The sequence below is a fragment of the Psittacula echo genome (genome assembly GCF_963264785.1).
Source record: "Psittacula echo genome assembly, chromosome: 5".
NCBI classification, from domain to species: domain Eukaryota; kingdom Metazoa; phylum Chordata; class Aves; order Psittaciformes; family Psittacidae; genus Psittacula; species Psittacula echo.
The window spans coordinates 27,987,495-28,014,053 of NC_137739.1; the positions used below are offsets into that span (position 1 = coordinate 27,987,495).

The 26,559-nt window shown below is 41.9% G+C and overlaps 1 protein-coding gene across 1 annotated transcript in view; it reads right to left on the minus strand.

The window, feature by feature from the left end:
• Nucleotides 1-8,666: 8,666 nt before the first annotated feature.
• Nucleotides 8,667-26,559, minus strand: part of LDLRAD3 (low density lipoprotein receptor class A domain containing 3) — a gene marked incomplete at both ends in the record, with an annotated part of 88,802 nt that continues 70,909 nt past the window's right edge. The window contains 2 exons of the mRNA XM_080619026.1: nucleotides 8,667-8,928; nucleotides 11,189-11,534. Coding sequence (XP_080475152.1) covers nucleotides 8,667-8,928; nucleotides 11,189-11,534 — 608 coding nt within the window. The remainder of the gene's footprint in view (nucleotides 8,929-11,188; nucleotides 11,535-26,559) is intronic.

A 26,559-nucleotide genomic window follows, 5' to 3' on the forward strand; every position in this document is an offset into this window, starting at 1 on the left:
CCAGGAGAGGTTTAGACTGGACATTAGGAAAAATTTCTTTACCAAAAGGGTTGTCAAGCATTGCAACAGGCTGCCCATGAAGTGGTGGAATCACCATCCCTGGAGGCATTTAAAAGACTTGGAAACATGGCGCTTAGGGACCTGGTTTAGTGATGGAGTTGGCAGTGTTAGGTTAATGGCTGGTTAATGATTTTAAGGGTCTTTTCCAAACTAAATGATTCTATCATTCTAAAAGACATCATAATAGGGGGTACAAAGCCCATACAAGACAGCCTTATCCTGAATTGCGATAAAACACATTGGCAGAAGTTGGGCTATCAAAATACCCCAGAAAAGTTCAGAGATGGCCTTTAATTGCTTGGATTACCTTCCATCAGCAGGGCATGGTAAAGGAGTCATGTAAGCTGAGGAGAAAGCAAGGGCAGAAGGAAGTCAACAGACTGAACACACACAGAAGCACCAGACCTTCACTAAAGGGACATGTAACATAAAGCTGACAGAAGAGATCTAACCATGGGCACAAATAAACTCTTAACAAACTCTCACACTGAACAAAGATAAGGGCAGACCAACCTGCTGGCATTTTCCTACCAGCTGAGACTGGTGGGGAAAGCTCACACATAGCCTCAGGGATATTTTGTAGGCCACTGCTTGGCTGACGATGTGAAGTCAGACACTCTCGAAAGAGTACACCACAAGCTCATTTCCAGATGACATTGCATTTCACCTTCTTAACCCTCCCTTCCCTTTATTCCACCCCCCAGCCCCTGCTTTGTCTTTGGACTTGTCACATTTGGTAAAGAACAACTATGCTTCCTCTGTTTAAGGGGATGCTTGGATGTCATGATGTTGCTTAAGGGCTTTCAGACTTACTCCAGGGGATGCCATGCAGGCTCAGCTACCATCCTCAGCCACTGGAAGAGGGCTAGAGCCCCAAGCCCTCATTTTGAGCATATCTAGCAATCCAAGGTATCCTCTCCTATGGATCTAGCCTCAGTGACCTGAAAAATAAAACTCAATCACAGAACAGCTTAAGTGGGATGGAACCTTGAAGCTCATCCAGTTCCAAACCCTCTGCCACAGGCAGGGACGCCTTCCATTAGACCAGGCTGCTTCAAGCCCCATCCAACCTGGCCTTGAGCACTGCCAGGGATGGGGCAGCCACAGCTTCTCTGGGCAACCTGTGCCAGTGCCTCAGCACCAGCTCTCTCAGCCTGTCTCCATAGCAGAGCTGCTCCAGCCCTCGGAGCATCTTTGTGGCCTCCACTGGACTCCCTCCAGCAGCTCCACGTCTCTCTTGTGTTGGGGGCCCCAGAGCTGAAGCACCCACCCAAAGCCAACCTTGCTGCACACACTAGGTACTTCTCTATGCTGCACCTAGGCTATGCTGGAAATAGAGCTCCTTTGCTCACTTTATCAGATTAACAATACTATATAAACCCGCTATCAGCACAGTGTCAGGTTCTTAACATCTTTGCTGGCGGTCTGTACCTGCCTCGGATCTCACAAGGCATTTCATTCATCTGGTGACAGCAGTCTGCGAGAGCACCAGGGTGCCCTCCCCCCGCACCCCTTTCCTCAGAGCAGAGATAAGAGCACAGCTATTTTAAAAGCAGGAGGTGAGATGAAAGCGCCGGCTTCAGATCAGACACCACTGTCATTCCATAATTAACTTCACCTAGATTTTCAAAGGAAAATACAAGTCCAAAAATAACGTCAAGCCACGCTCTCCCCCACACGTTCCTCATCTCGCTCGTGATACCGACACCGAGAAAAGAAAGTGGGGACCGGTTTTTTACAAATAATAGTACCAAACCACCCTTCAAAGCACTATCTTGAACTCATTTTTCAACCGCCAGTGTAAAAGGCACCCAGCTCGCTCTCTCCTCTCTGTAGTTCCCTGAATTATTTTGCACTACCTACACACTCAGGGTCAAAATTACTTTTCTCCCTCCCACTTCTTTCCCAATTGCATAAAGCAAAAAACACTGGAGCTGGCCACCTGACAGGGTGTTTCTACAGGTACTTGTGCCCCTACCCTCCACCCACTGCAACTGCTGTTTGCATCTTTAAACCAGCATTATTTACAGCAAGCCACTTCCAATACACCCTCGCTCCCTTCTGGGAGACATTCAGACTCCACCTATTTGTTAACCTGTAGAAACCTACAGAAGTATCTACTCTTAGGTGAAGTCCCAACGTGGAAACTTGTTCTAGACAGAGTCCTCCTCCACACAAAAAGCTACATGGAATAACTGTTTCAATAAGTCTGCAAATACACATAAGGCAAACAAGTACCTAGAGGTTAGAAGAATTGTTTCTGTTGTTTCAATCACTGCCTGAATTTTTGCAAAAGAAAGAGAACTTGAAACAGTTCCTTGCAGGTCCAGACTTACCTCTTCATTTTTTCTTCTTAAATCTGCAAAAAATCTTCTGTTAAATTGAATGGATTTAAAAGATTACAAAGAGCTGGAAAAGACGGCACTACCCAGTGATCAGGAGGCTGGATCTTGGAAAATCATACTACTTCATTACTGTGCTGCAACATAACTTGCATTTGTCAAGGAAATAGCAGTCTAAAAAAATGCGATAGACCGCTGCTCCTTCCCATGCCAGGGGGTTGGAACTAGATGATCTTTGAGGTCCCTTCCAACCCAAACCATTCTACGAACATTCTGTGATTGATTCATTCAATCAAATTGAAGCTACAAGGATGCTCCTCTAGAATTGAACTGGTTTGGGTCAAGCAGTTATCACTCCTATTGTGCTTACACAATATTTTTTCTGCTGACAAGTGACCATAGCTTAAATTTGAAAGAGTTTCAGGTTGTGGTATCAAGTAATGAGACATCAAATTTTTACCTCAGGGTAACTGGTAGGGATTAAGCTTAGGTGAGAGCACAAAAAAAAAAAAAAAAAAAGTAATAAAAGAGTACTTACCTTTTTAGTGGCTGTTGGGCAGCATACAGGAAGTGATGGTCTCAAATCAGTTCCAGTGAAAAGGAGTCTTGTGCATGGTATCCACCACCAAAGCAACAGCACCATGGAACCACGTTATGCCCATTCCCACAGAAATGCCAAGGGCTGGATCAGCCACAAGACTGCTCAACCTTTTCATTGCAGTGATCCTCTCAGTAAAAGCTCTTGGGAATGCTGTTGGGATTTTGGGAAGCAGATGATCAAGTTCTGGTTTGTCTATTCACAGTATGTTCAGCAGATAAACAGAAGTTACTTCCCTAGAGAAATCAACCCAGCTTTACGCAATATGCATACCCTCAGTGTTGCTTTGAAAAGCAGAGAGCTGTGAATTTCCACATGGAGATGCCTTTACTTCAATTAATAACAGCACATCATTTTGGACTAGAGCGCCCCAAAAAGTGAAAAGCTCCTTATTTATCCCACCGATAGCTAACCGAGGCTGAATGATTAGGAGATTGCTTGAAAACCAGCAAGGAAAGTTGCTGCCGTCAGAAATCACTGCTGAAATAAACTTGGTTGATTTTTAAGAAGCAAAAATTAAGGAAGTATTCAAACACCGGGTTGGATGGGGCTTGGAGCAACCTGGCCTAGTGGAAGGTGTTCCTGCCCATGGCAGGGAGTTCGAACTGGCTGATCTCAAAGGGCCCGTCTAACCCAAACCAATCTGTCATTCTATGAATCTCTGCTGAAGCTTATAGACCTTTGCAACAAAGCAGACAACAACAAAACACAACTCCTTTCAGATGCCTTGTCTTTGATAGGACAAACAGAATGGCAAAATGAGAATGAGATAGTATGAAATTATGCAATTTCATTGGTATAAATATGGAGACATATATCAGGATATTTTTATACACACAGGTAAATGTGGGTTTCCAAATTCACTTCCTTTTAAAAATACTTCTAAAAACACACACAAGATTTAACAAAACTTAACACTGAATGCAAAAAGAAGTTGGAAGAAGCCTCATATAGGAGGCTATAAAACTCCACAACCAAGACTTCATGAGACAGGGGACATCCTCATTTGTGAACAGTATTAAAACACCAACTTTATTCAGGAATACAGAATACATTTTTGAAGATTTCCAGTTTACAAAAGTTTAAGAAAAGGTTGGGGGTTGGGGTCCAACGTGTCCATTTCAAGTTGACAAAACCCCTCCAAAATCAGGGAGGAAAAAAAAAGAAAGAGAAAAAAAGACAATGAAGGCCACAGCCCTGATCTGGGATACATTCAGGCAGAATCCAGCACAGCACTGACATTCTTTCTGCACTCCATATTTTAGTCCACAAGTGCAATATAGCCTTGTGTTAATGAAAAATATGTCACACCTAGTATGAACTGCAAGAAGAGCACTTGTCTTACTATTTTAGTTCCAGGCATTATATGCAAAGAAGCTTCCAATGAGCCACAGTCACCGGTCACCACATCGCAAACACAGCATTAAATTCTTCATTTATATAATTTTAAATAGTCATTAAAAATGAAATTAAGAATCAGTGTCCCACTATCCTTTTCGTTAATAGTTTTTCTTATCTACTAAAAGCATTGTCTTTGCTAAGATGTCTAAAAAGTAAAGCACACAAGATTAACAAGCTGCAGCATTAATTAAAATAAGAGTCACCAGCTCTTTCCTCCTAGCTTCTAAATCTATCACAAGGGATGTATTAGCTGTATCAAAGTGAAGTGGTGTAAATAAAACTGATTTGACTTAAAAGGAGAGGAAGAATAAATACAGAGTTACTTAGAAATTACCATGCAGTCAGTGTTGTCAGGTATGTCGCTGTAGACAAGAGTCGAGAAAATTATTCACAGGGTCTCTTTAAAAAGCATTACTGCCAGTTTTCCATTAGCATAATACCAGAAAGGTAAACTGTAATTTGCCTTACAAGGAACTTTAGGCTGTTATCAAGCAGATTCACTAACGGCCTAATTTTAAATGCACAGCACTGACTTCAGCAGAGGTTACAGACACCCCAAACTCCTGCAATTTATTTATTTGTTTATTTTTTATATAACCGAAATCTTACTGGCTTATTACACATCCTTGGTGGTGTTCAAGGCCAGGCTGGATGGGGCTTTGAGCAACCTGGTCTAGCAGAAGGTGTACCTGCCCATGGCAGGGGGTTGGGACTGAGTGAGCTTTATGGTCCCTTCCAACCCAAACCAGTCTGTGATTCAATTTGGTTTTTTGGAATCAATTATATTAATACCTGTGCTGAAGAGAGTTACTCATTGCAGTGGTCACCGTTCAATACACATGTGCAAAGAGAATCTGGATCTGGAAGAAAACTTTAATCAGCTTTACTTTTGTGAGAATAGGTCTTTGAAATAGCATCCATTTGTTTAAATATTATGTATAAAGGAAGGCTTCTGGAGGACTGACCTCAAATTAAATGGCTAAGAGGAACTGCAGACAATAGAATGATCAATTCCAATTTTACCAGCTACGGAAATGAAATTCTACCACATGGTATTTCATGAACATTTAACTTCAGCTTTACAAGCTGTGGATCTTCAATGAAATATTTCACTTCACCAGTATGGTTGTTGCTATCACGCCTTCCCAAAGATGCCACTGAATAATGCAGTATAACGCTGTATTAACACTACTAGAAGTGACATGTTATAAACAATTTCTGTGTGATATTACAGTAGTTTCTGAGGAAACCAGCTAGCAAATCTGTTCTACAAACCAGCAAACGGGAGAAAGATGAAAATCCTCCTTAAAAGTTTTAGCATGCCTTTTAGGAACAAGATACTGAAGCTCTCTGCTCCTCAAATTCAGTGATCCTCGTAAGTAATAACAGAGGAAGACACGACATTTCTCTTTTTGGGTCTCTAGACAATGATATGTAACAACAGCCAGAAATGTGGTTAACAGCTTCCTATATCAACATTCAATCAGAAAGGCACAATCTCCTTTTGTAACTCATGTTCTCAAAAACTAGACAGTTCCTATACAAAGATAAATATACCCTTAACTGGAAGGGAAAACATAACACCATTTAGAATGCTTTTTCCTTCTTTTTCTTTTTTTTGTAAGGTCCAAATGGATTATCTTAATGCAAAATTACGTGAATATATACAACCTGAAAGAGTATTATTTTTATATCTCTCTCTCTATATATATATATGTACATATATAACAGTGCCTGACACAGAAGGCAGAAGAAGCAGGCTATGTCCACTCTTTTCCTACTTCTTAGTAAAGCAAGGCAATGTTTTTCAGATCCCATAAGCAAACAATATTTGGTTTTCACACACCCTGGTGTCTTAGAATGCACATGGTGAAATGCAGCCCCCATGGAAGGCCTGCACGAGGGATATGTGCCATGTAAGTTACACAGAACACAATGATTTAGTTTCACTAATACAGCCTGAAGTAACTTTAAAATTAAAAAGGTGGTTAATTCCAATACAGCTACTCCAAACTCTTCAACAGTATGTTTTACAGCCCAATATAACGTTTTTAAAACTGCAACAGAAAAACATGAAGGCTAATTCTGATACAGCATTATGTAGCTCTCTTACAGAGGCTTGAGCAGAACTTTAACAAAAGGCAAGAGGGGACAGCAGGGCCCAGTGTTCACAGGAGACACCCCTTTACCCACCTTTACTACTAACTCAGATACGTACCCAAGTTTAACATACCTGTGTAATAAAGAATAACTGCCATGTGACAATGACAACAGTCAGCCTATTAAGTCGGAGTCATTAATTAGCCAAGTCCTGGTTTGTGAAGGGCAGTGTAATTATATTGCTTGAGTTCCCAGCAAGCCTGTAATGAAAGGCTGCCATTAATCTGCTTCCAAAGGCAGTGAAGCCCATCAGCATTAGAATTCTCCAGCACTCCTCACCATGTCATCTCAGCCGTGGCATGACCTCTTGCTTGTAGGTATGCCTGGCCCCTGCCTCTTCCATACCATGGCAGTAGACTCCAGAGCTGGAAATTATAAAAAAACCCCAACAAATCCAAAACATTCCACAGAAAATAAATTCAGGTCCATGTGTGGGAACTGAGACTCGAGCTCTTCCCCTGCTTACACTCAAGCTTAAAAATTCTTGTGTTCTGAGCACATAACCTTTGGCCAAAAGAAGTTACCTTAGAAAGATGGTGAGGAAGAAAGCAGGAGGTGTGGGGCGTCAGCTTCCTTCATTTCCAATAGACAGCAAAGTCTGTTTAATGGCACTGTTCATTACATTGAAGAAGTGGGAAATGCGTCCGATATGTAAATATAAATTATTTTTCAAGGCTAATTTCCCTCTGGACAAGAGGAAGACACTGCATTGTTTTCTGTAAATTATGCATAGTTTTCTGTAAATTAAGCATAGTTTTCTGTACACAGCACTGCAGTGGCATTTAAATGCACAGCTTACCTACCCTCTTGCCACCTTCACCTCTTCGATGCTTTCACCCAGGTAATTCAACACTGTGCACTAAAGCACACTTCACAGGAGACCAGTCCAAGAGTTAGGACAAAACAGGCACAAATAATTCTGGTTTTCAACCAAATGAACATGAATAATGGTGAAATTTTGATATTTTAGAGTTCTAGTGGTGCAGTAGAACTAAATCTGTGCAATACACTACTTACATACACGTAGTATGAAACGTGTATGCATGCTGTAGACAGGGCTGACAAGCCCAATACCACATGACCTGCTTTCATTTCTTTTACAAATACAACACACTAGTCATTCACATTAAAGCTTTCCATAATGAGTTGTTGTCTCAGGCTGGTTTTGGTGGACGAGATTTAACTGCAAGAGCTTGGGGGGGCGTAGGGTTGGTGAGCTTTCTGGGGGGTTTTGTTTGGTGTGGGGGATTTTTTTGGTTGGTTTTGTTTGGGCTGTTTGTTGGTTTTGTTTCTTTTTTTAAGACAGAACCCATGAAGTAATGTTGCTTTTTTCACTCTTGAAAAGAAGTCTTGTGCTGCTTTGTTGGGAAGCTTCAGTGCCACTGTACTCAACCCTGAAGTCCGACAGATAAGCCAACCTTTGTGGTGTTCCTAAGAAAACCTATGCAAATTCGGCCTAGGTATTAGCATCTGGGAAAAAACCCAACCTGCTCAGTTAGAGATTTGTTGTATCCTCATGAGCTTAAACTCTGAAAATTACATTCACAGTAAGAATATTCCAGGTCATAAAGAGAAGGGTCAAGTAGGGCATTTTCTGCAATTTGAGCACTACTAGTGGGCTAGCATTGGGCACCAGACCTCCGGACTGCATCTCATGTGCTTCAAGGACCACCAGCTGGCACCAGGCAATAAGAAGAAACAGTTCACATGTTGATAGGATGGGAGGCAGTCTGAAAACAAGAGTCTTTCTGGCAAAGTTTGTGTGTGCAACACCTCTATATATTATACAAGCACATATACATACACAGTTAATAGTCCAAGACAGACATCACATCAGTTCTTTGACACAGAACTGATGTTTCTTTTACTAGTCAGAACCAAAACTTGCTTGCTGAAATATTGTGGAGAGTTGATGTGATGTTTAGCTCTTGCAGCCTTGTCTCTAATGAGCCCAAAACGCTCAATTCAAAAATTAACTTAGCGTGGATTCAAATCAAGTCATCATTCAGGCAGATGTTCCCCTGAAACCTATTAGCCACAGCAGATTAACCCATACAGACTTGAAAAAGTAAATGCCTTCCTGCCCATCAGAAATACTGGAGCATTTACACTTCTCTTTCAGCAGTGTGGTTGATCAGAGAATCATTTTGATCTGCTGTCCTCTCAAGAAGAGTTCTATGGCCATCCATACTGTCATGGATGTCTCTTGTCCAACTGCCAGCTGTTCCCAGAGGGCTTCTGGCCATGGGGGTGTCTGTGCTCACCAAGCTTCCTGTCCGAGATCGGTAAGGAGGAAGATCTGGCTGATTAGGCGATTCAGATTCAGAACAATAAGGTGGTGGAGGAAGGTCAAACCAAGGTGGTCTGCTGTAAGACACACAACACAGTAAGAGGTTACTGAAAACAGTGGTATGGACGGTGGTACATAGTTTTTCAATTATGAAAAAAAACAAACATTATTTCTTAGCTTTTCCATGATGACTCTCATCAGGAAACCTCAAACAGACCTGCCTAATTCATACATGTCATTCTGAAACATTCACACCACCACTGGGCACCAAGGTTTCTGGCCAAGATGCAACACAGCTAATTACATTCTGCCTAACACTCTACGCTCCAAGTTTCATGGCTATGCACTTCCAACAAATCTCATCTTACTCTCAAAGACTGCTGCAGGAAGCAAGAATTTTCCCTACAAACATTTACACAACCAGAGAAAGTGCTTCAAAAGAAATAAGGCAAGTAGTGCATTCACACCTGTAATTATGTGAACACAAGAAAGCTCTGAAGAAACCTCCATTGAGTGACAGAGATTAATGGCTTATGGCCTACAAATAAATAATGAGCTGAATTCTCCACATGACAGATCACTTTTGCTGTCATATCACATGCAGAACAACTGCTAAGCAGGCATAGACAAGATGAGTACTGGATTCATGAAAACTGGTTTTTTTTTTGGTTCTGATAGGAAACAAGTGAAGGGTCTAAAAGGTTTAGTAGACTGAAAACTAAACTGGGAGCAATTAGCTATTAAATTGCTGACTTGTGTCAGCCCAGCTGAGAAATGACTACAATCTGGACAGTTGCTTATTTAGTTATCCTTACTTATGAAAAGATAGCATTATTATGAATATCAACAGTAAGACATGGAAGCTGCTGCCAAATGTAGAGAATAGGACCGTACTATCATTTTCAGATCCCAGAGTTCATACTAAAAAAATACCAACAGAGTGACAGTGAACAATCTGGATCATTAAAGTTCATACCATGTCCTTTTTATGTACAGAGGATGTCAGTCTATGAGTTTTGTTTGGAACTACTCTACAGACAGAGGTTAATATGAAGGTTAATTGTACAAATAAAACCAGTGTCAAACTGCAAAAATATCATAACCCAAACTGCACTCACTCACAAAAGCTCAAAGCACTTTCAGCTATTTAAAATGAGAACAGTTTTTTTCAGTTCAGAGTCCTGTCCTTTTCTTCTATTGGTAAAGCAGTGAAGGGCAGATGGACTCCACAATTTCTTTATGCAAGAACTGAAGACCTCTCACCTTTATACACTTATCACATATGATCAGAGTAAATTTTAAATTTTTTTAAAGATACTGTGACTTACAACCTAATTGTTCGGGTTTTTTATTTTTGGCAAAACTCCAAAGTTAATTTTCATGTTTTGGTTCCAGACTAGCACAAGACACTACTAGACAAGTGATACATTCCTTTGCATTCTCCCGTCATCCTCAAAATCTCTTTAGAGGCAAACTTAAGTTTGCCTCAAACCCCTTTAATACCCATAACAGTAAGGTGACCTGAGGACCAAGTATTTTTCATATTCAGGAGCAGCTCAAATTCACCCAGATCTGGACCTATTCATGTGATGGAAAAGCAATGCTGAAATTGTGTCAAAAGCAGTAATAAGGATAAATCATTGAATCACAGAATAGGTTGACTTGGAAGTTTCAATCCCCCTGCCATGGGCAGGGACACCTTCCACTAGACCAGGTTGATCCAAGCCCCATCCAACCTGGCCTTGAACACTGCCAGGGATGTGACAGCCACAGCTCTGGACAACCTTTGCCAGCGCCTCACCACCCTCTGTCAGCTCAAAGCCATTCCCTTTTTTCCTATCAGTACGTGCCTTTGGTAAAAGCCCCTCTCCAGATTTCTTGTGACCCCTTTAGGCACTGAAAGCTGCTCTAAGGTCTACTTAGAGCCTTTCTCTTGTCCGGGCTGAACAAGTCACCTTTGATCTGTCTCCATAGCAGAAGTGCTCCAGCTCTTGGACTCTTCTGGACTCGCTCCAACAACTCCACATCCTTCTTGTGTTGTTGCCCCCAGAGCTGGACATAGGACTACAGGGTGGTTCTCACCAGAGTGGGGTAGAGGGGGAGAATCCCCTCCCTCAACCTGTTGGTCATGCTCCTGGTGATGCAGCCCAGGACATGGTTGCTTTCTGGGCTGCAAGTGCACACTGCTTGGTCATGGTGAGCTTCTCATCAAGCAAAACCCTCAAGTCCTTCTCCTCAGGGCTGCTCTCAATAAATGGGGAGCAAAAGCACAGATTAACAGAGCTACATCCAGTAATGTGAAACTCTGGTGAGCACAGAATTAGCTCCTGCACATACCTTTGGTCAAGCACAGCCTCCGAATAGGATGGTGGAGAGTCCAGGTCCACTGGCCTGTGGTAGGCCTGGCTAGACATGTACTGGATCCCATTATTAACGTTGTAGGTGACACTGCAGTGGTGCGGGTGATCAAGGACCACCAGCCGGGACAGCAGGACAGGGTGCTGCAGTCGATGCACTGGCAAGGTCATAAGATTGTTGCGTTTCCGTTGGTGATGCAGGACCAAGGCAAGAAAGGCCACCACAAGGACGAAAATGACAGAGCTGCCAATGATAGCATAGGTAATGCTAGGGTAATAGAGGAGCTGGTTTTCTGAGGTCACATAATCTTGGCCACTGCCTGCCTCTGCAAGACAAAAGGAAAAGGAAATCTGAGATGTGTTTTAATATAAAACTCCTTTTAACCTACACTGTGCTTTCTGCTACTGCGCTGTGAGAAAAAAAACAAGTTTTCAGTTTCTCTTTGTATTGTGGAAAATTATCTTATAAAAAGCATACGCATGCAAATCAGCGATTGGCTATCACTCAGTCCATCCTCATTTGCAGTTAATGCCAGCATACAAACTACTAGTGCAAGACCATCTAAGAAAGAGAAAAATCATATGCTGTAGTATGAAGCATGTGCACTATATCATGGGAATATCTCCCCCATCCTTACCTATCAGTCATAACCTTCTTGTTTCTAGAGGTAAGACACCCAGGTCTGAGGCATATACACATAAGCTAGCTGTACTTGGCACAGCACCCTAGAATCCAAGGTGGGAAAGTTGGATTTTTTCAGTCATCATACAGGAGAAGGAATTCCTGCCTGGGCTTTGGGCCCAGAGAAGCAAAAGGTAATGGAATAAAGCCTGGAAAACATCTGAATGGATCTTGAATTACACGCAAATCTTATGAGAAAACACAGTAAAAGGCAACAAATGCAAAAGGAGGAAAGAGGCTCAGAGAAGCAAAATAGCATAAACACACTGATGTGACTCTGCCGCATTTAAGGTGAGAGCCAGCATCACAGAACCATGTTCTCCCAGCTCCATTTCAGCCCCATGTTCACAAGATCATACAGCCTTTGAGTACCATTTTCTTTTCTTGAGGGAGATTTTTTTATTTCTGTGAAGGCTGTAAGTCCTTGTAGACTCAAAAAGAAAAGTACTTTTCTGACAAGACATTCATCTGTCCTTAGAAAAAAGGAGAAGCAAAGTCAAAACCAACCAAACCAAACCCAACTCCTAGACCTCCAACATCCATATAAGAGCTCTATCCAACCAAATCCTTCATTTCCTACTGCAGAAGGCTGGGACAGTAAATCTTAACATGTTATTTTCCTTTCTTTCACCTATCAACTAAACCCACTTTTTGATCACGCAGAATTGCCACCGAGCCACTTACAAATTCCTCTAGCAACAAAATAATGAAATATATACTGATTGTATCCAGCGTAATAGAAGAGCTTTCCTCAAGCACCCATGGTACTGCATTAAGATGCTTTGGGTATTTTTCTCAGTATTTGTCGTGGTTTAAGCCCAGGCCGTAAATCAGAACCACGAAGTCCACTTCCCCCCCCACCCTTTCTTCCCTCCGCTTCTGGAAGGACGGGGAGGAGAATCAAAAGAATGCAGCTCCCACGGGTTGAGATAAGAACAGTTTAATAACTAAGGTATAACACAAATCACTACTGCTGCCACCAATAATAATAATTATAAAGGAAATAACAAGGAAGAGAATATAACCGCTCACCGACCGGTACCTTACCCCCACCCCAGCAGTGTTCTAGGCCTTCCGGGCGACTCTCAGTTCTACCTCCTGGGCATGACGTGCTGTGGTATGGAATACCTCTTTGGCTAGTTTGGGTCAGGTGTCCTGTCCCTGCTTCCTCCTGGCTTCTCCTCCTCCCTGGCAGAGCATGAGACTCACAAAGTCCTTGGTCAGTCTAAACATCGGTGTTATCAGCTCTGTTCCCAGGCCGAAAGTAAAAAACACAGCGCTGCAACAGCTACTAAGAAGGAGAAAAACTGACTGCTACTGCTGAACCCAGGACAGTATTTTATTTTGGTAGTTCACTTCCACAGTTAAACACCAAGCCGTATTTTCCAGCATCCCTAAAAATAATTTGTGGATTATTCAGGTAAGGTAACACAAAATAAAATAGCTAATCCTTTAAACATCTCTATTTAAGTCATAGCTACTTCAGTAAGAAGCAATGAGATGGGAAAGAAAGACTGTACTTTCTTTGTAAGGAAAGGAACTAAAGGAACATGACTTCTTCCCTGTGAGGGTGTTGAGGCACTGGCACAGGTTGCCCAGAGAAGCTGTGGCTGCCCCATCCCTGGCAGTGTTCAAGGCCAGGTTGGACGGGGCTTGGAGCAACCTGGTCTAGTGGATGGTGTCCCTGCCTGTGGCAGAGGGTTTGGAACTGGGTAAGCTTTAAGGTCCCTTCCAACCCAAATCAGCCTGGGATTCTATAGTTATTGGTTCTGGTACTAACTACAAAATCCACCACTCCTGAATACTTCTGTTTTACTGATGATGCCATTACAACCACAGTCCAGAGCTGTGCAGGTCAGCTGCAAGACATGAAGATTTCTTGATAACTAAGGTCACACATCTCAGCAAGGATCCTTACTAAATTTATTTCCCTGTGCAACTGTGCTGGAGAGATGTCAAAAATCATTGTTTACCAGTCAACCTGAGGTCTCTGGCTCACTCAAAGTGAGCAAAGTCTGCATGAAGAATGTAAATTAAAGCAGAAAGGAGAAAAGGAATTTACATGCATTAGTAATTTTAATTACAGCCATCACATATTGCAGTGGCTTCTTTAATATACTCCCTAAATTTACCATCTGAGAAATGAATTCATATCATGCACAAGGGCTAGCCTAGGGAATATAGTGACAAGCAGATCACTTTTATGTGAACATCAACAAGTTTATTTGCAAGAACTGATCCATGCAATACCTGCAATTCTTCATTGCAACGAAGGTAAATATATTATGACATGCCAATAAAATATCCCAGGACTTTCATTCATCTTAGCTCACTGGTTACAGCGCATTGGCATAAGACTGAGAACAGGATGCCTTTGCACACCTGATGAGACTTAATTAGTTACCATGGGATCATTCCACAGCAGCACCATCTCTCCTCTTTATAAACCCCATTTTATTAAAAGGGAAGAAAAATGAGAAGAGTGAATTATATGTCAATATATTTCCAAAACTTTTAAGGTTATCCACTTATTTAGGAAAGCACCTTTGAGGTCCTGCACAAAAAACTTACATAAATCCGAACAGATTAACCAGACTGCTGAAGAAGAAAATACCTGATCAAAAGTCAGATGGGTTCTGATCACCAGCTTTAGGACAGTCTGAAACAAAACGTCTATTTTATCTGGTTCTTTCCATGCAACAACCCACATACCTTGCAAAGATTTTGGGTAAATTCAAAACTAACATGCTGATTTGGAGCTTCGGGATCACTGCAACCAATGAAACATCATTTCTTTGCCAACAACTCTATCCCTTCTCAGGTTTTTAGATCTGCTGCTTGCATCCCCACATAGTTCAATGTATCTCTGAGAACAAGAGCAACTTAAAGGCATGCCTACACTAGATACCACAGGTCTGTGTAGAGATCTCGAAACCAGTAGAGCCCCATGAAGGTGCTGTTTTGAATAACGCAATCTTGTGCAGTCTTTGAACCTGCCAACACAGTAATATTGCTTTTGGGATCTGAATAAGCATCTCCATTCATTCAGCTAGTTCTAGCCTGTGTGTGTCCAACATGGAGCTGCACTGAGGGGTACAGATATATCCCATATAAGTAAAAAATTCTTCCCTGTGAGGGTGGTGAGGCCCTGGCACAGGTTGCCCAGAGAAGCTGTGGCTGCCCCATCCCTGGCAGTGTTCAAGGCCAGGTTGGATGGGGCTTGGAGCAACCTGGTCTAATGGAAGGTGTCCCTGCCCATGGCAGGGGGTTGGAACTGGATGAGCTTTAAGATCCCTTTCAACCCAAACTATGCTGTGACTTTATGATCCTGTGAAGATGAAAAAAATCCATTTTACCCATCAAGTGCTCTTTCTTGTGCCCTGGGCAGTGCTGAATACTTTGCATGGAAACACTATCCCTTCCCATGCAAAAAACCCAGCTCCCTAAACATGCATAGTCTTTATACCTTTACAGGAACATAGAGTGCACCATATCTCCAAGATGGAGTTCTGTCTAGGAAGGTTTAGCTTTCATTGAAACAAAGTCTTCTTCCACCACCGTAACAACCTTATTCTTGCCTTCTGGGCCAAGACGATACAATCTTAAGGTCCCTTAGCAAAACATGCTTACAAGTGAAGTCCAGTGACATTTTGCTTCTGCTATGGTGTAGTTTAAACCAAGAAAGACACACCTGCATCTAACCTACCTTTTCTAGCAAAGACTTTAAACCTGCAAAAGATGAAAGTAACATTACCATGGCTTGTAGCCCTAGACAGGGCACTTCCCATTCAAGGAGAAGAAATTAACTGCTCTTAACAGTCTTCCAAAATGTTCTGGGCCAGAAAACTGCTCCATAGCACAGCTAAAACAAAAGCAGCAGAACTATGAGACAGTTTTGCATACAAGAGACTTTTACATCAAGTTTTTTTCTTTGCCTTACTATATATCTGATCATGTTGAAATGAGCAACTTCTTGGTAATTCCTTGGTAACAAAGCCAGGTGAGTTTACAGATATGTGGAAGGGAATGATGGATACCTAGCTATGCTCGTTTTGGCTAGGACAGAGTTAATTTTCTTCACAGTAGCTGGTATGGGGCTATGTTTTGGATTTGTGCTGGGAACAGTGTTGATAACTCAGGGATGTCTCTATTACTGCTCAGCAGCACTTATAAACAGCCAAAGCCCTTTCCTGCCCTCACCCCACCACTGAGTAGGCTTGGGGACACAAAGAGTTGGGAGGAGACAGCTGGTCCAAACTGACCCAAGGGATGTTTCACACTATGTCATGCTCAGCATGTAGAGGGAGAGAGGCAGGGAGGGAGGAAGGAAGGGAAGCAGGGAAGGAGGCAGGGAGACAGACATTCGGAGTGATGGCATTTGTCTTCCCAAGACACCATCATGCATGATGGAGCCCTGCTTTCCTGGAGATGGCTGAGCACCTGCCTGTGATGGGAAATAGCAAATGAATTCCTCGCCTTGCTTTGCTTGCATGCACAGCCTTTGCTTTACCTATAAAACTGTCTTCATCTCAACCCATGAGCTTTCTTACTTCTACACTTCCAATTCTCACCTTATCCCACCAGGGGGACTGTGTGGGGCTCAGCTGCCAGCTGGGGTTAAACCACAGCACTAGATAGGCCTGCCTGATGAACCTCTACACATTTTGTGCACACTGCAATAGGGGGGAGATATGAGAACACCTGAAAAATCTTAGCTGGACATGCACCACTATTTTAGGAAGAAAGAGCCACAAAACTCTTCAGCTCTGCTCCAGTAACTTTCAGCAAATGTTTACACATCACAGAAGTCACTGAACTGAATTTCTAGATAATTCAGTCATCTTCTACAGAAGCAGCAGGTATTATCCAGTCAGGTTTAAATAGCTCTGCCTGTTCTGTTATTAAATGCAAATTCACCAATTTCAAGTTTAAATTCATGGAATATTTATTCTTCGTGCTTCCCCCAACCCCCCTTATGAAGATATACGTGTCTTAATCATGTCATATATAAACAGTTTATCACTGCCACTTATGCCTATTACACCCTAGTTATCTGGGAAATGCTGAATCTGCGGATTAGAGATTTCTGCAGTGTAAAAAGCTTTGGGAATAATTTAGGAAAAGACTGATACAGGAAACACAATGGGTTGTGCTCAGAGGGCTATCTTATTGACTGCGAACAAATTTGCTGCCTCAAAGTTTTTAAAGAGAGCTGAGAGCAACTGCATTGTCTGCCAGACACAGGGATGAGGGGCTATTATTTTATCTTTCTCAATCTTCTGCTCAAGCCTGGCATTTCACAGTTCATCACAGAAAAAGCTCCTGAAATGCATAATCTGAGCAGACATCTGTAGCCTTAATGAGCATGAGTCATGGTCCATCTCCAACAAAGATGCTACTGTAGCAGCGCATTTAAATTCCGACTGGCTAAAGAGCAGAGCTGCAGCTTGGAAGGTTAAAGATGACAAAAATCAAATACAGACAGGCAGAGCCTCTGCCGTTATTTACTTTTTGTGCAAGAAGTTCCCAGTGAATCCAGCTAAGTCCCCAAAAGCTCTTAAATTTCTCATCCAGACTTCAGGGAGTTTCATGCTTAGTTACCATTTGCTCTCCTCCCCAAGCAGCCTCATGTTTCCCTTGGACACCTAAGACAAGGATTTGTTTTCAACTGCATTCAAAGCGTGTTTCTGCCCTGCTTTGGCTTTCTCTGTTTCAGTCACAGAACAGAGATTTGTTAATAGAGGTGTTACACATACTGAACAGAGCTTATCGATGGGAATTATTAGAAGGGGGGTGGTCAGTAGGTCGAGAGAGGTCCTCCTTCCCCTCTACTCTGCCCTGGTGAGACCGCATCTGGAATATTGTGTCCAGTTCTGGGCCCCTCAGTTCAAGAAGGACAGGGACCTGCTGGAGAGAGTCCAGCGCAGGGCAACTAAGATGATTAAGGGAGTGGAACATCTCCCTTATGAGGAAAGGCTGAGGGAGCTGGGTCTCTATAGTTTGGAGAAGAGGAGACTGCGGGGGGACCTTATTAGTGTATATAAATATATAAAGGGGGAGTGTCATGAGGATGGAGCCAGGCTCTTCTCAATGGCAAACAATGATAGGACAAGGGGTAATGGGTATAAACTGGAACACAAGAGGTTCCACTTAAACTTGAGAAGAAACTTCTTCTCAGTGAGGGTGACAGAACACTGGAACAGGCTGCCCAGGGAGGTTGTGGAGTCTCCTTCTCTGGAGACATTCAAAACCCGCCTGGACACATTCCTATGTAACCTTATCTAGGTGTTCCTGCTCTGGCAGGGGGATTGGACTAGATGATCTTTTGAGGTCCCTTCCAATCTCTAACATACTGTGATACTGTGATACTGTGAATTGGCAAAAGTAATACAACATGTTTACATCTTTTCTTAACAGGTACTCAGGAAAGAGGTAAAATTTCTGAGAAAGCAGCAGGATGAAACCTGTAGGTGGAACTAGATGAGCTTTAAGGTCCCTTCCAACCCAAACCATTCTAGGATCCTATGACTTGAAACTACACTTAGCTGTATAAGCCTATACAATTAGCCTGCAAGACACAGATAAACCTCAAGACAGTCAGCAGAAGTAACAGTGGTCTCAGCAGATCTCATTCAGTACATCCAGGTGAGTGCATTTCCTGTGCCTTCCTTCCCAGACTTAAACCCCTCATCTTGACCACACATTACAAGAGCAGTGCTTTCAAGTCTTTGCTGCTACTGAAAGAGCAGCTAAGTCAGACTGGAGAGCAAGAGCCTCACCTCTCACATGCCCTCCTTTTTTGTCTTCTGCATGAACTTCACACACACAAAAAGGAAAAAAATTAAAAAGGAAAGCAGCAAACTGAGCAAATAAGTAGAGAACTAAGAAATACTTAGCAGTAGCCATGGCAACTGAAGTTCTAAAATTAACTTGGCAGCAATGTAAAAAAACCTGTAAAGCCAAAATCTGCCTTCAAGCACAGAAAACAAAAGGTCCAGGCTTGGCAGCTGGATGGAGACCAAGGAGGAAATTAAAGTGTTACTCAAATGCAATTCAGGATCAGTCTGACATTGATCCAAGCAGCACTTCCTGAACATGTGATAGCCCAAAAGGTTAGTGGTGTAATTTGATTAATTCACAACCAGTAGAGAAACTATGCCAGAAAGCAGGGGCAGACCATAAAAAGGATGAACTTCCTTCTAATAAAGTCCTCTTGTCTAAATAGAGGGGTTCAGTTACTTCTGTTTGTCTGCTCTTCCTACTTTGAAAATGGAGGGTCACTATCAAGGAGGCTGCCAAGAATTTTGCTACTGTACCCTTCTTGTAATATTTTATGACACCCAGCAAGAGCCTGGTGCACTGACAGTTCTAGGGGCTTCCACTATTATCACCTCCCCCCAGGCACTAAATTAAAACTGAAAATCTCAAATAGCAGCAGTTCTAAAAGGCTCTTTGGTGGGCCGAGCTTACAAAATAAAGCAGAGAACATGGTTCAAAGAAAGAAAAACTGTATTGTCTTCATAGCATAAACATGCTTTTGGTGTTCTTGCCAAGACCTATGATAACTAGCAGCACGCCAAGCTGAAGGTAACAGCCACTGAGTTTGTACTATAGTCTGCTCCTTCCCCCTCATGTCCCAAGAGGTGTTCAAGTCACAAACAGCATTTCCCAACTGCAGCAAAAATCCAGATTTTGGGTCTCTAGTTGCTATGTAATCCATTGTGTACACCTAATGAGTAGTACTGTATAGCCTTGAAAGTTAAAACAAAAGAAAGTTTCAATGCAAAAGTTAACAGAACTGTGTAATTAACCAGGAAGACCCAAGCAGACACACAGTCTCCAACATTAGCTTCATCTTCACTTCTTGAACTAACAGCATAACAAGTATATTTCCTACCAAATACGCTTGGCAACACTGGCAAATTTATGTGCATGTGCACCATCCTGTCTTCTGGAAAGGTTAATTAGAATTGCAGAGCTCTGAGGTAGGTAAGAGCCTGGATGTTGTATCAGGTCCCTGATCCCTGCAGAAGCATGCTCTATGTTAATTTTGAAAGGTCTTAAGCAGTTTCAAGTCAAAAGTATGAAGGAAAATAAATTTGTCAAAAGCCATGAGTGTCTTTGCCTTTCCTGTTCCTGTCTGGCCCTGAGAGTTTAAAATCCAAGTTTCCATGAGATGCTCTGCTAACATTCTTTGGAATCACTTGAATACCTATGAGGAAAAAAAACCCCCAAACAACCAAAACCCCATACAACTCAAAAAAAAAAGTAAACTAATTAAAATGAAAGATCAGTGGATGCAGTGCTTGTGTTTTTATCATCTATCAACCCTGAAACTAAATTACACCATGTTACAAAACTGTTACCTCTTCATCTTGGGTGATTTACATGCCTGCAAAAATGCATGTTATTTCAATAGGATGTCTGGAAAAAGCTCAGTGTGGGATGCTGCACAGGACAGACAGATGAACTGCACTTTTATAGTGTTATTCTGGAGGTCGGTAAGAAGAGACATCCTTTTCAGCTAGAATGAGGACATTAATTTTTCCAAGATGCTGCATTAGTGGTAGGGTGCATAAGAATGATAATAAGGTTTGAAGAGATGCAGTGTACAGTTTACAACCCTGCAGAGTCAGCCGTACACTGCAAGAAATACTTCTTAAGTGTGATTTAGATATACTGTAAAGCAATCAGCTTTCAAATTTAGTCTAATCTCTCAAGGACTGTATTTTAATGGCTCTGTTTTTTGAAAAGGTGTTAGCACAAAGTCCATGCCCTGTCTTATATATTACTATGATCAATCCTATTTTTGATAGAATTGTGCCTAGATGTTGTCAGACACGAGGTCCACACAGGTATGTGGACTCATTCAAGACAGCATCCTAACTATTCAGAAACCACTAGCATGTTGTGATCTTGAGTGAAAAAAAAAAAAGACCGAACCAGACAGCAGAGGCTGACAAGACCTGCTAGGTCACCTAAAACCCTTCCTATGGTCCCATTTCACATCATCTATTCATACCCACCCAACGCCCCTTCAAGGACTGCTTCTAGGATGCAGCAGAGGAATGGGCAGCAAATCCATTCCAGCAAGAGCCCCACAGGCTACCTCCAGAAAGCAAAAGGAGAGGAAAGCAAGTCCACGATGACCAAGTGGATTTGGGTAGACACGTAGTTCAAACCAAGGTGGTGATCGGTGCTTAGTTCCATCAGAGAAAGCACCTGTGTGAAGTTACATCAAGAGATACTTTGCTTCTTAAAGTCATTCTGACTTTACACTACAATCGTCTGACATACAAACTAATGTTTGCTTCCAGCTACAAACTCTGTTAACTCCTTGTAAACAGCAACAAAGTTTTGCCAAATTATGGCCTCAGCAGCTTTGCTATGTTCAGGTTGTATCTTCAGGAAGGTGTTAACAAACATCATTCTTGGTTGCAAATCAAACCATAAAACACCACAGCAATGATAACAATTGGTTGTGAAAGTAGCTACTGCACAGCCCCATTTGGCCTTCCTGATCACAAAACACAGACACAAAAATGCCAGAGAAACAGATGGGAAGGAAAATGAGAAGCAACCAGAGACCTCTGAATTTATACGCTGGCCTGTAAGTCCAAAAAACCCCACTAATACCTTCACCCCTTACAATCAGATAACCCAAGACACCCCATAAAATCCATACTTGGGTTATTTCTCTAAGTGAGCTGACAAACCTGCATTAGTTTCACTAAGCCTGTCTTCAGATACACAGAACAAAAAGACTGAAAACACTCTCATTGCAGTGAGGATGGATCTTTTATTTTAAAGAATTTTTTCTCGCTTGTTGCATGATCCTATCCTACTGCTGAGTTCAATACAAGTTCATACTTCATTGACAATTCTATATATTCTACAAGACTTAGGGGGTCTCACCAGAGCACAGTAGAGGGGGAGAATCCCCTCCCTTGACCTGCTGGTGATGCAGCCCCACAAACGGGTGGTCTCTGGGCTGCAAGCCCACACTGCTGGGTCATGGGGAGCTTCTTGGCACCCAACACCCCCAAGTCCTTCTCCTCAGGGCTGCTGCTCTCCATACAGTCTCCCCCAGCCTGCAGTTGTGCTTGGGATTGCCCTGACCCAGGGGCAAGGAAGAAGGAGCTCATCTCTCCATTTCATGTGTAGAGGAAACTTGGATAGCTTTCCTCTGTGGATGGACTCAGTGTAACATCTCAGACAGTAAATCAAGGTATTATAGTACCTGGGACTTTATCCAGAAGCCTCATTCCTCTTTTTGAAATATGAATTATAAGAATTTTGGTCTCACTTCAGCAAGTTTTCAAATAAATAAATTAAGCAAAAATATCTTTAATTACAGAACAAATTAAATTGCTGCACTTGATGAAAGGTTGTTTATTCAGCACTGACAAATGCAGCCTAATGAATGTGAGAGTGCCAGGTTTTATTCTCGCTGAAGATGCAGTCTTGCTTTTTGTTTCCACAGAGATTGTGGAAACGTTTATTTTCCCTTTGACCCTGGCTGACTGCGCTAATCATGCTGAATTGTGCAATTCTTGATATGAAAAGTGTGTGTTCAATGCAAGAAAGCAAAATGCATTTTCAGATTTGTATGAAGAGGCAAGAATCATAATTATTAATCACTATGTCAAGATAATTACTGTATGCAAGGACAAATGAAGAGCTTTTTGGTAGTGTACTTACAGTTCACATTCTGCATGAAAAGACTGGAGGCAAATAATAAAGATTAGCACAGCTAAGCATAGTTTAAGAGGCACAGAATTAGCTAATGTGTCACACGAAAATGAACCTTTAGTGACAGAATCTTGGTCTAATGCATTGCAGTGGTAAAGAAGGTTAATAGAAAACTGGCTTATCACAAGGAAAGGAAATTAAACATATTGTTGTGTGATTCTACAAAACACTAATGAAACCGCACTTGAATGACAGTATCCTATTTTGGCCAGCTTATTTGAAGACAGACAGAATCAGGTTGATGAGAGTACAGCACGAGACACAATGATGATGAATGGGGAAACAGGGCTTATCAATAGAGAACACAGTATGATTTATTTAGTCTTGAGAGAAGATGATTAAGAGAGGACATGATAGAAGTATTTATAATAGCCATGGGTTATAAAAATTAAGCTCAGTGACTCATTTTGTTAGATTGTCATGCAGATTAGAACTAAAGATGACAAGGGTAAAAGGGAATAGATGCAGGGCAAATCTAATGATACACTTCAGAGAAAGAAGAGAAAGCGAAATGATGTTTCAGAATATATTTAAACAAAAGCTGTGTGACAGTATAGAATACCTACTGGGGAATAACCACATCATGTGGGCAAAGGTTCTAGGGAGCTTCTTTTGTAATAGCTGAAACACGTTCCCATATACACACCTGTATAAGAGCATCTGCGGCAATTTCAAAAATCATTCCTAAAAAAAGTGTCAGAGTATACCTCATTTCAAACAGGAAGAAACAAACACATTTACTACTGCTCCTTTTTAGTACAGATGCAAATCACTAACTCTACTATTACTTCTATAGTACACTTCGCTCAGGCATATATAGACAAATCACAGAAACGTTACAGCAATCCAACAAGACAGGTGAACATCTTCCTTTCCTAAAGACCAAGGCTTAAATTAATACAATGATCCACCTAAAGCTGTAGAGATAAAAACTGTCAGCCAGGATCAGGCAGGAGTTTTCAGCATCCATCACCATACCCTTCTCTCCACACACACAATTGAATTGATTATTTACTTTTTCTTTCCTATTGTAAAGGAAGAAGCTTTATTACTTTACTGTTAAGGTGCATTTAATTATCCTGGAGCAACTCTGTTCTGTTCTCCCCAGCACTGTGTGATATTTTAACAAGCCATCCATAGTGACCACGCATTCAAGATGGAGATGGATTTAACATGCCTACATAACAGCTAAAAAGCCTGGCTAAACACAAATTAGGAAAGAAAAAAACAATAACCCCACAAAAACAAAACAAACAAACAACCCAACAAAAAAACAACCAACCAAAACCCACAGAAACAAAGAAACAAACCAAACGAAAATCACACTGAATTCTAGGCTAAGTTGAACATACCAAATATCTAGAAAACATTGAGTAAAACCACAAAACAAATCACATACACACACTCCTTGCTCCCTTTGCAAACAATTTGTCTTTAATTTTTCAGCTACCTTCTCTTTCTATAGATGAGGAACACATAAAATACACCTTTGGAAGCTAAAGGCCGATCTCAACATCACTGTGTACAGCCATCACTTTGCCTCATGCTACTGAAGATCAGGATGGTTTCTCCACCTCATGCTCAGCTGTGTATCACTCTACATCTATCTCTTTGAACCTTTTAAATACACAAACAATAAAAGCTGCAGTTCACTTTCATTGGGCTTTCCACAGAAGTTTCAAGATCCGGAAAATCAGAACATAATGGTTACCTATGACTTACAGAATAATAAAGCAACTAGGTTGGTAAAGACCTTCAAGACGATCAAGCCCAACTGTTACCCCATGACTGCCAAGTCCACCAAATGTTTTTGAACACTTCCAGGGACAGTGATTCCACCACTTCCCTGGGAAGCCTGTTCCAATGCCTGATCACCCTTTTGAGGAAAAAAGACTTCCTAATATCCAATCTAAGCCTTCCCTGGAACAGCTTGAGGTCATTTCCACTTGTCCTATCAACTGTTACTTGGGAGAAGCGACCAGCCACCTCCTGGCTCCATCCTCCTTTCAGGTAGTTGCAGAGTGATAAGGTCCCCGCTAAGCCTTCTATTCTCCAGACTAAACAACCCCAGTTTTCTCAGCTGTTCCTCGTAAGACTTGTGATCCAGACTCCTCACCAGCTCTGTTGCCCTTTTTTGAACCCACTCCAGCACCTCAATGTCTGTCTTGTAGTGACAGGCCCAGAACTGAACACAGGACTCAATGTGCAGCCTCACCATTACCCAGTACAGGGGGATGATCACTTCCCTGGCCCTGCTGGCTATGCTATTTCTGATACAGGCCAAGATGCTGTTGGCTGCCTTGGCTGCCTGGGCACAAGGTGGCTCATGTTCAGCAGCCATCAGTCAGCACCCCCAGGTCCTTTCCTGCTGAGCAGCTTTCCACAAAGATGACCTGGGAGACCTCTACATAGGAAAAACAGATCCTAAAGAGTAATTTTCACACTCGAGTGGAACTACCCTGCCTCAGGAGTTTCACAGCAGTTTTGAAAGGATTAAAGAAAAAAGAGAAGCCTCCATAACTAAGCCAGCTAAAAGTTTAATTAAATACAATTGCTTGCTGTGCTTCCCTTCCCCAAACATCCTCATGCATATTCATCACTGTAATTACAGCAGTAAAAAAATCCACAACTAATTATTCCACGCTTCTCATTTTCTATATGCCTGGAATTCTTACATAATTACTACTGAAATTAATTGCAAGTTTGTTAATTTTGCACTTTGTCCTTTCAAGCATAATTGAAAATTAAAATTTTTCAAACCAAGTCATTCTTGAAAGCACGGTGCTTTTACCTCCATTGGTGCCATACACCAAAATGTTCTTTTAATTGCTTTTAGTAACAAGGCAGAGAGTACTAGTAATATAGCATAGAGGAGTACTGTAAATTTTACCATTTAGCATGAGTGTTGCCCTAATACATATTTGCTATACGCTTGTCAGTTGTACATTCTTCAAAAAAAATATTAAAGCTGCCTGCTGCCAACTGGCTTCTCATGTAGTACATAAGCACGTCATCCCCCAAGACATGGGCTACTCCATTTCTGCCTGTCAGCTTAGAACAAACTCAAACCTGGAATTTTCTTTCATTGTCATTCAAACATAGTGCCTAATATTTTGAGGGTGACTGATGATTTTGGATGCCCAGTTCTGCAATGGACATTTTTTTAAAAGTAACAAACAGGCTGAGAGAGCTGGGCTTGTTCAGCCTGGAGAACAGAAGACTCCAGGGAGAGCTTAGAGCAGCTTCCAGTGCCTAAAGGGGCTGACAAGAAATCTGGAGAGGGACTTTGACAAGGGCCTGTAGTGACAGGACAAGGGGGAATGGCTTTAACCTGACAGAGGGGAGATTGAGATGAGATATTACGAAGAAGCTCTTCCCTGTGAGGGTGGTAAGGTGCTGGCACAGGTTGCCCAGAGAAGCTGTGGCTGCCCCATCCCTGGCCAGTGTTCAAGGCCAGGTTGGATGGGATTTGGAGCAACCTGGTCTAGTGGAAGTCCATACCTGTGGCAGGAGGTTAGAACTGGATCAGCTTTAAGGTCCCTTCCAAGGTGCATGAGGGGGAATAATCAAGTAGGAAAGGCAGATTTTTAATTGGCCTAGAAAAATAACTGCCCAGGAGCACACATTGCGCATGGTAAATTTTGAAATCAACAGGTCAAAGTCTTCCAAAACTATAAGCAAGCATTTAATAGTCTTCTTATTTTCTAGGGTAGTCTACTTCAACTGTACACATGGTGGTTTACTGATTTGGGATATGCCTTTTGCAAAGGACACCATACAATGTAAAATCTTGCCTTTTACTAAAAGGCATCTAAATTCCATGCTGTGGCAGCAGAAGCACTGCATGGCGGCTCCAGCAATTTCCAGAATGTAACTGGTACACAAACATGACCAGTAACATTTCTTGGCAAACCACA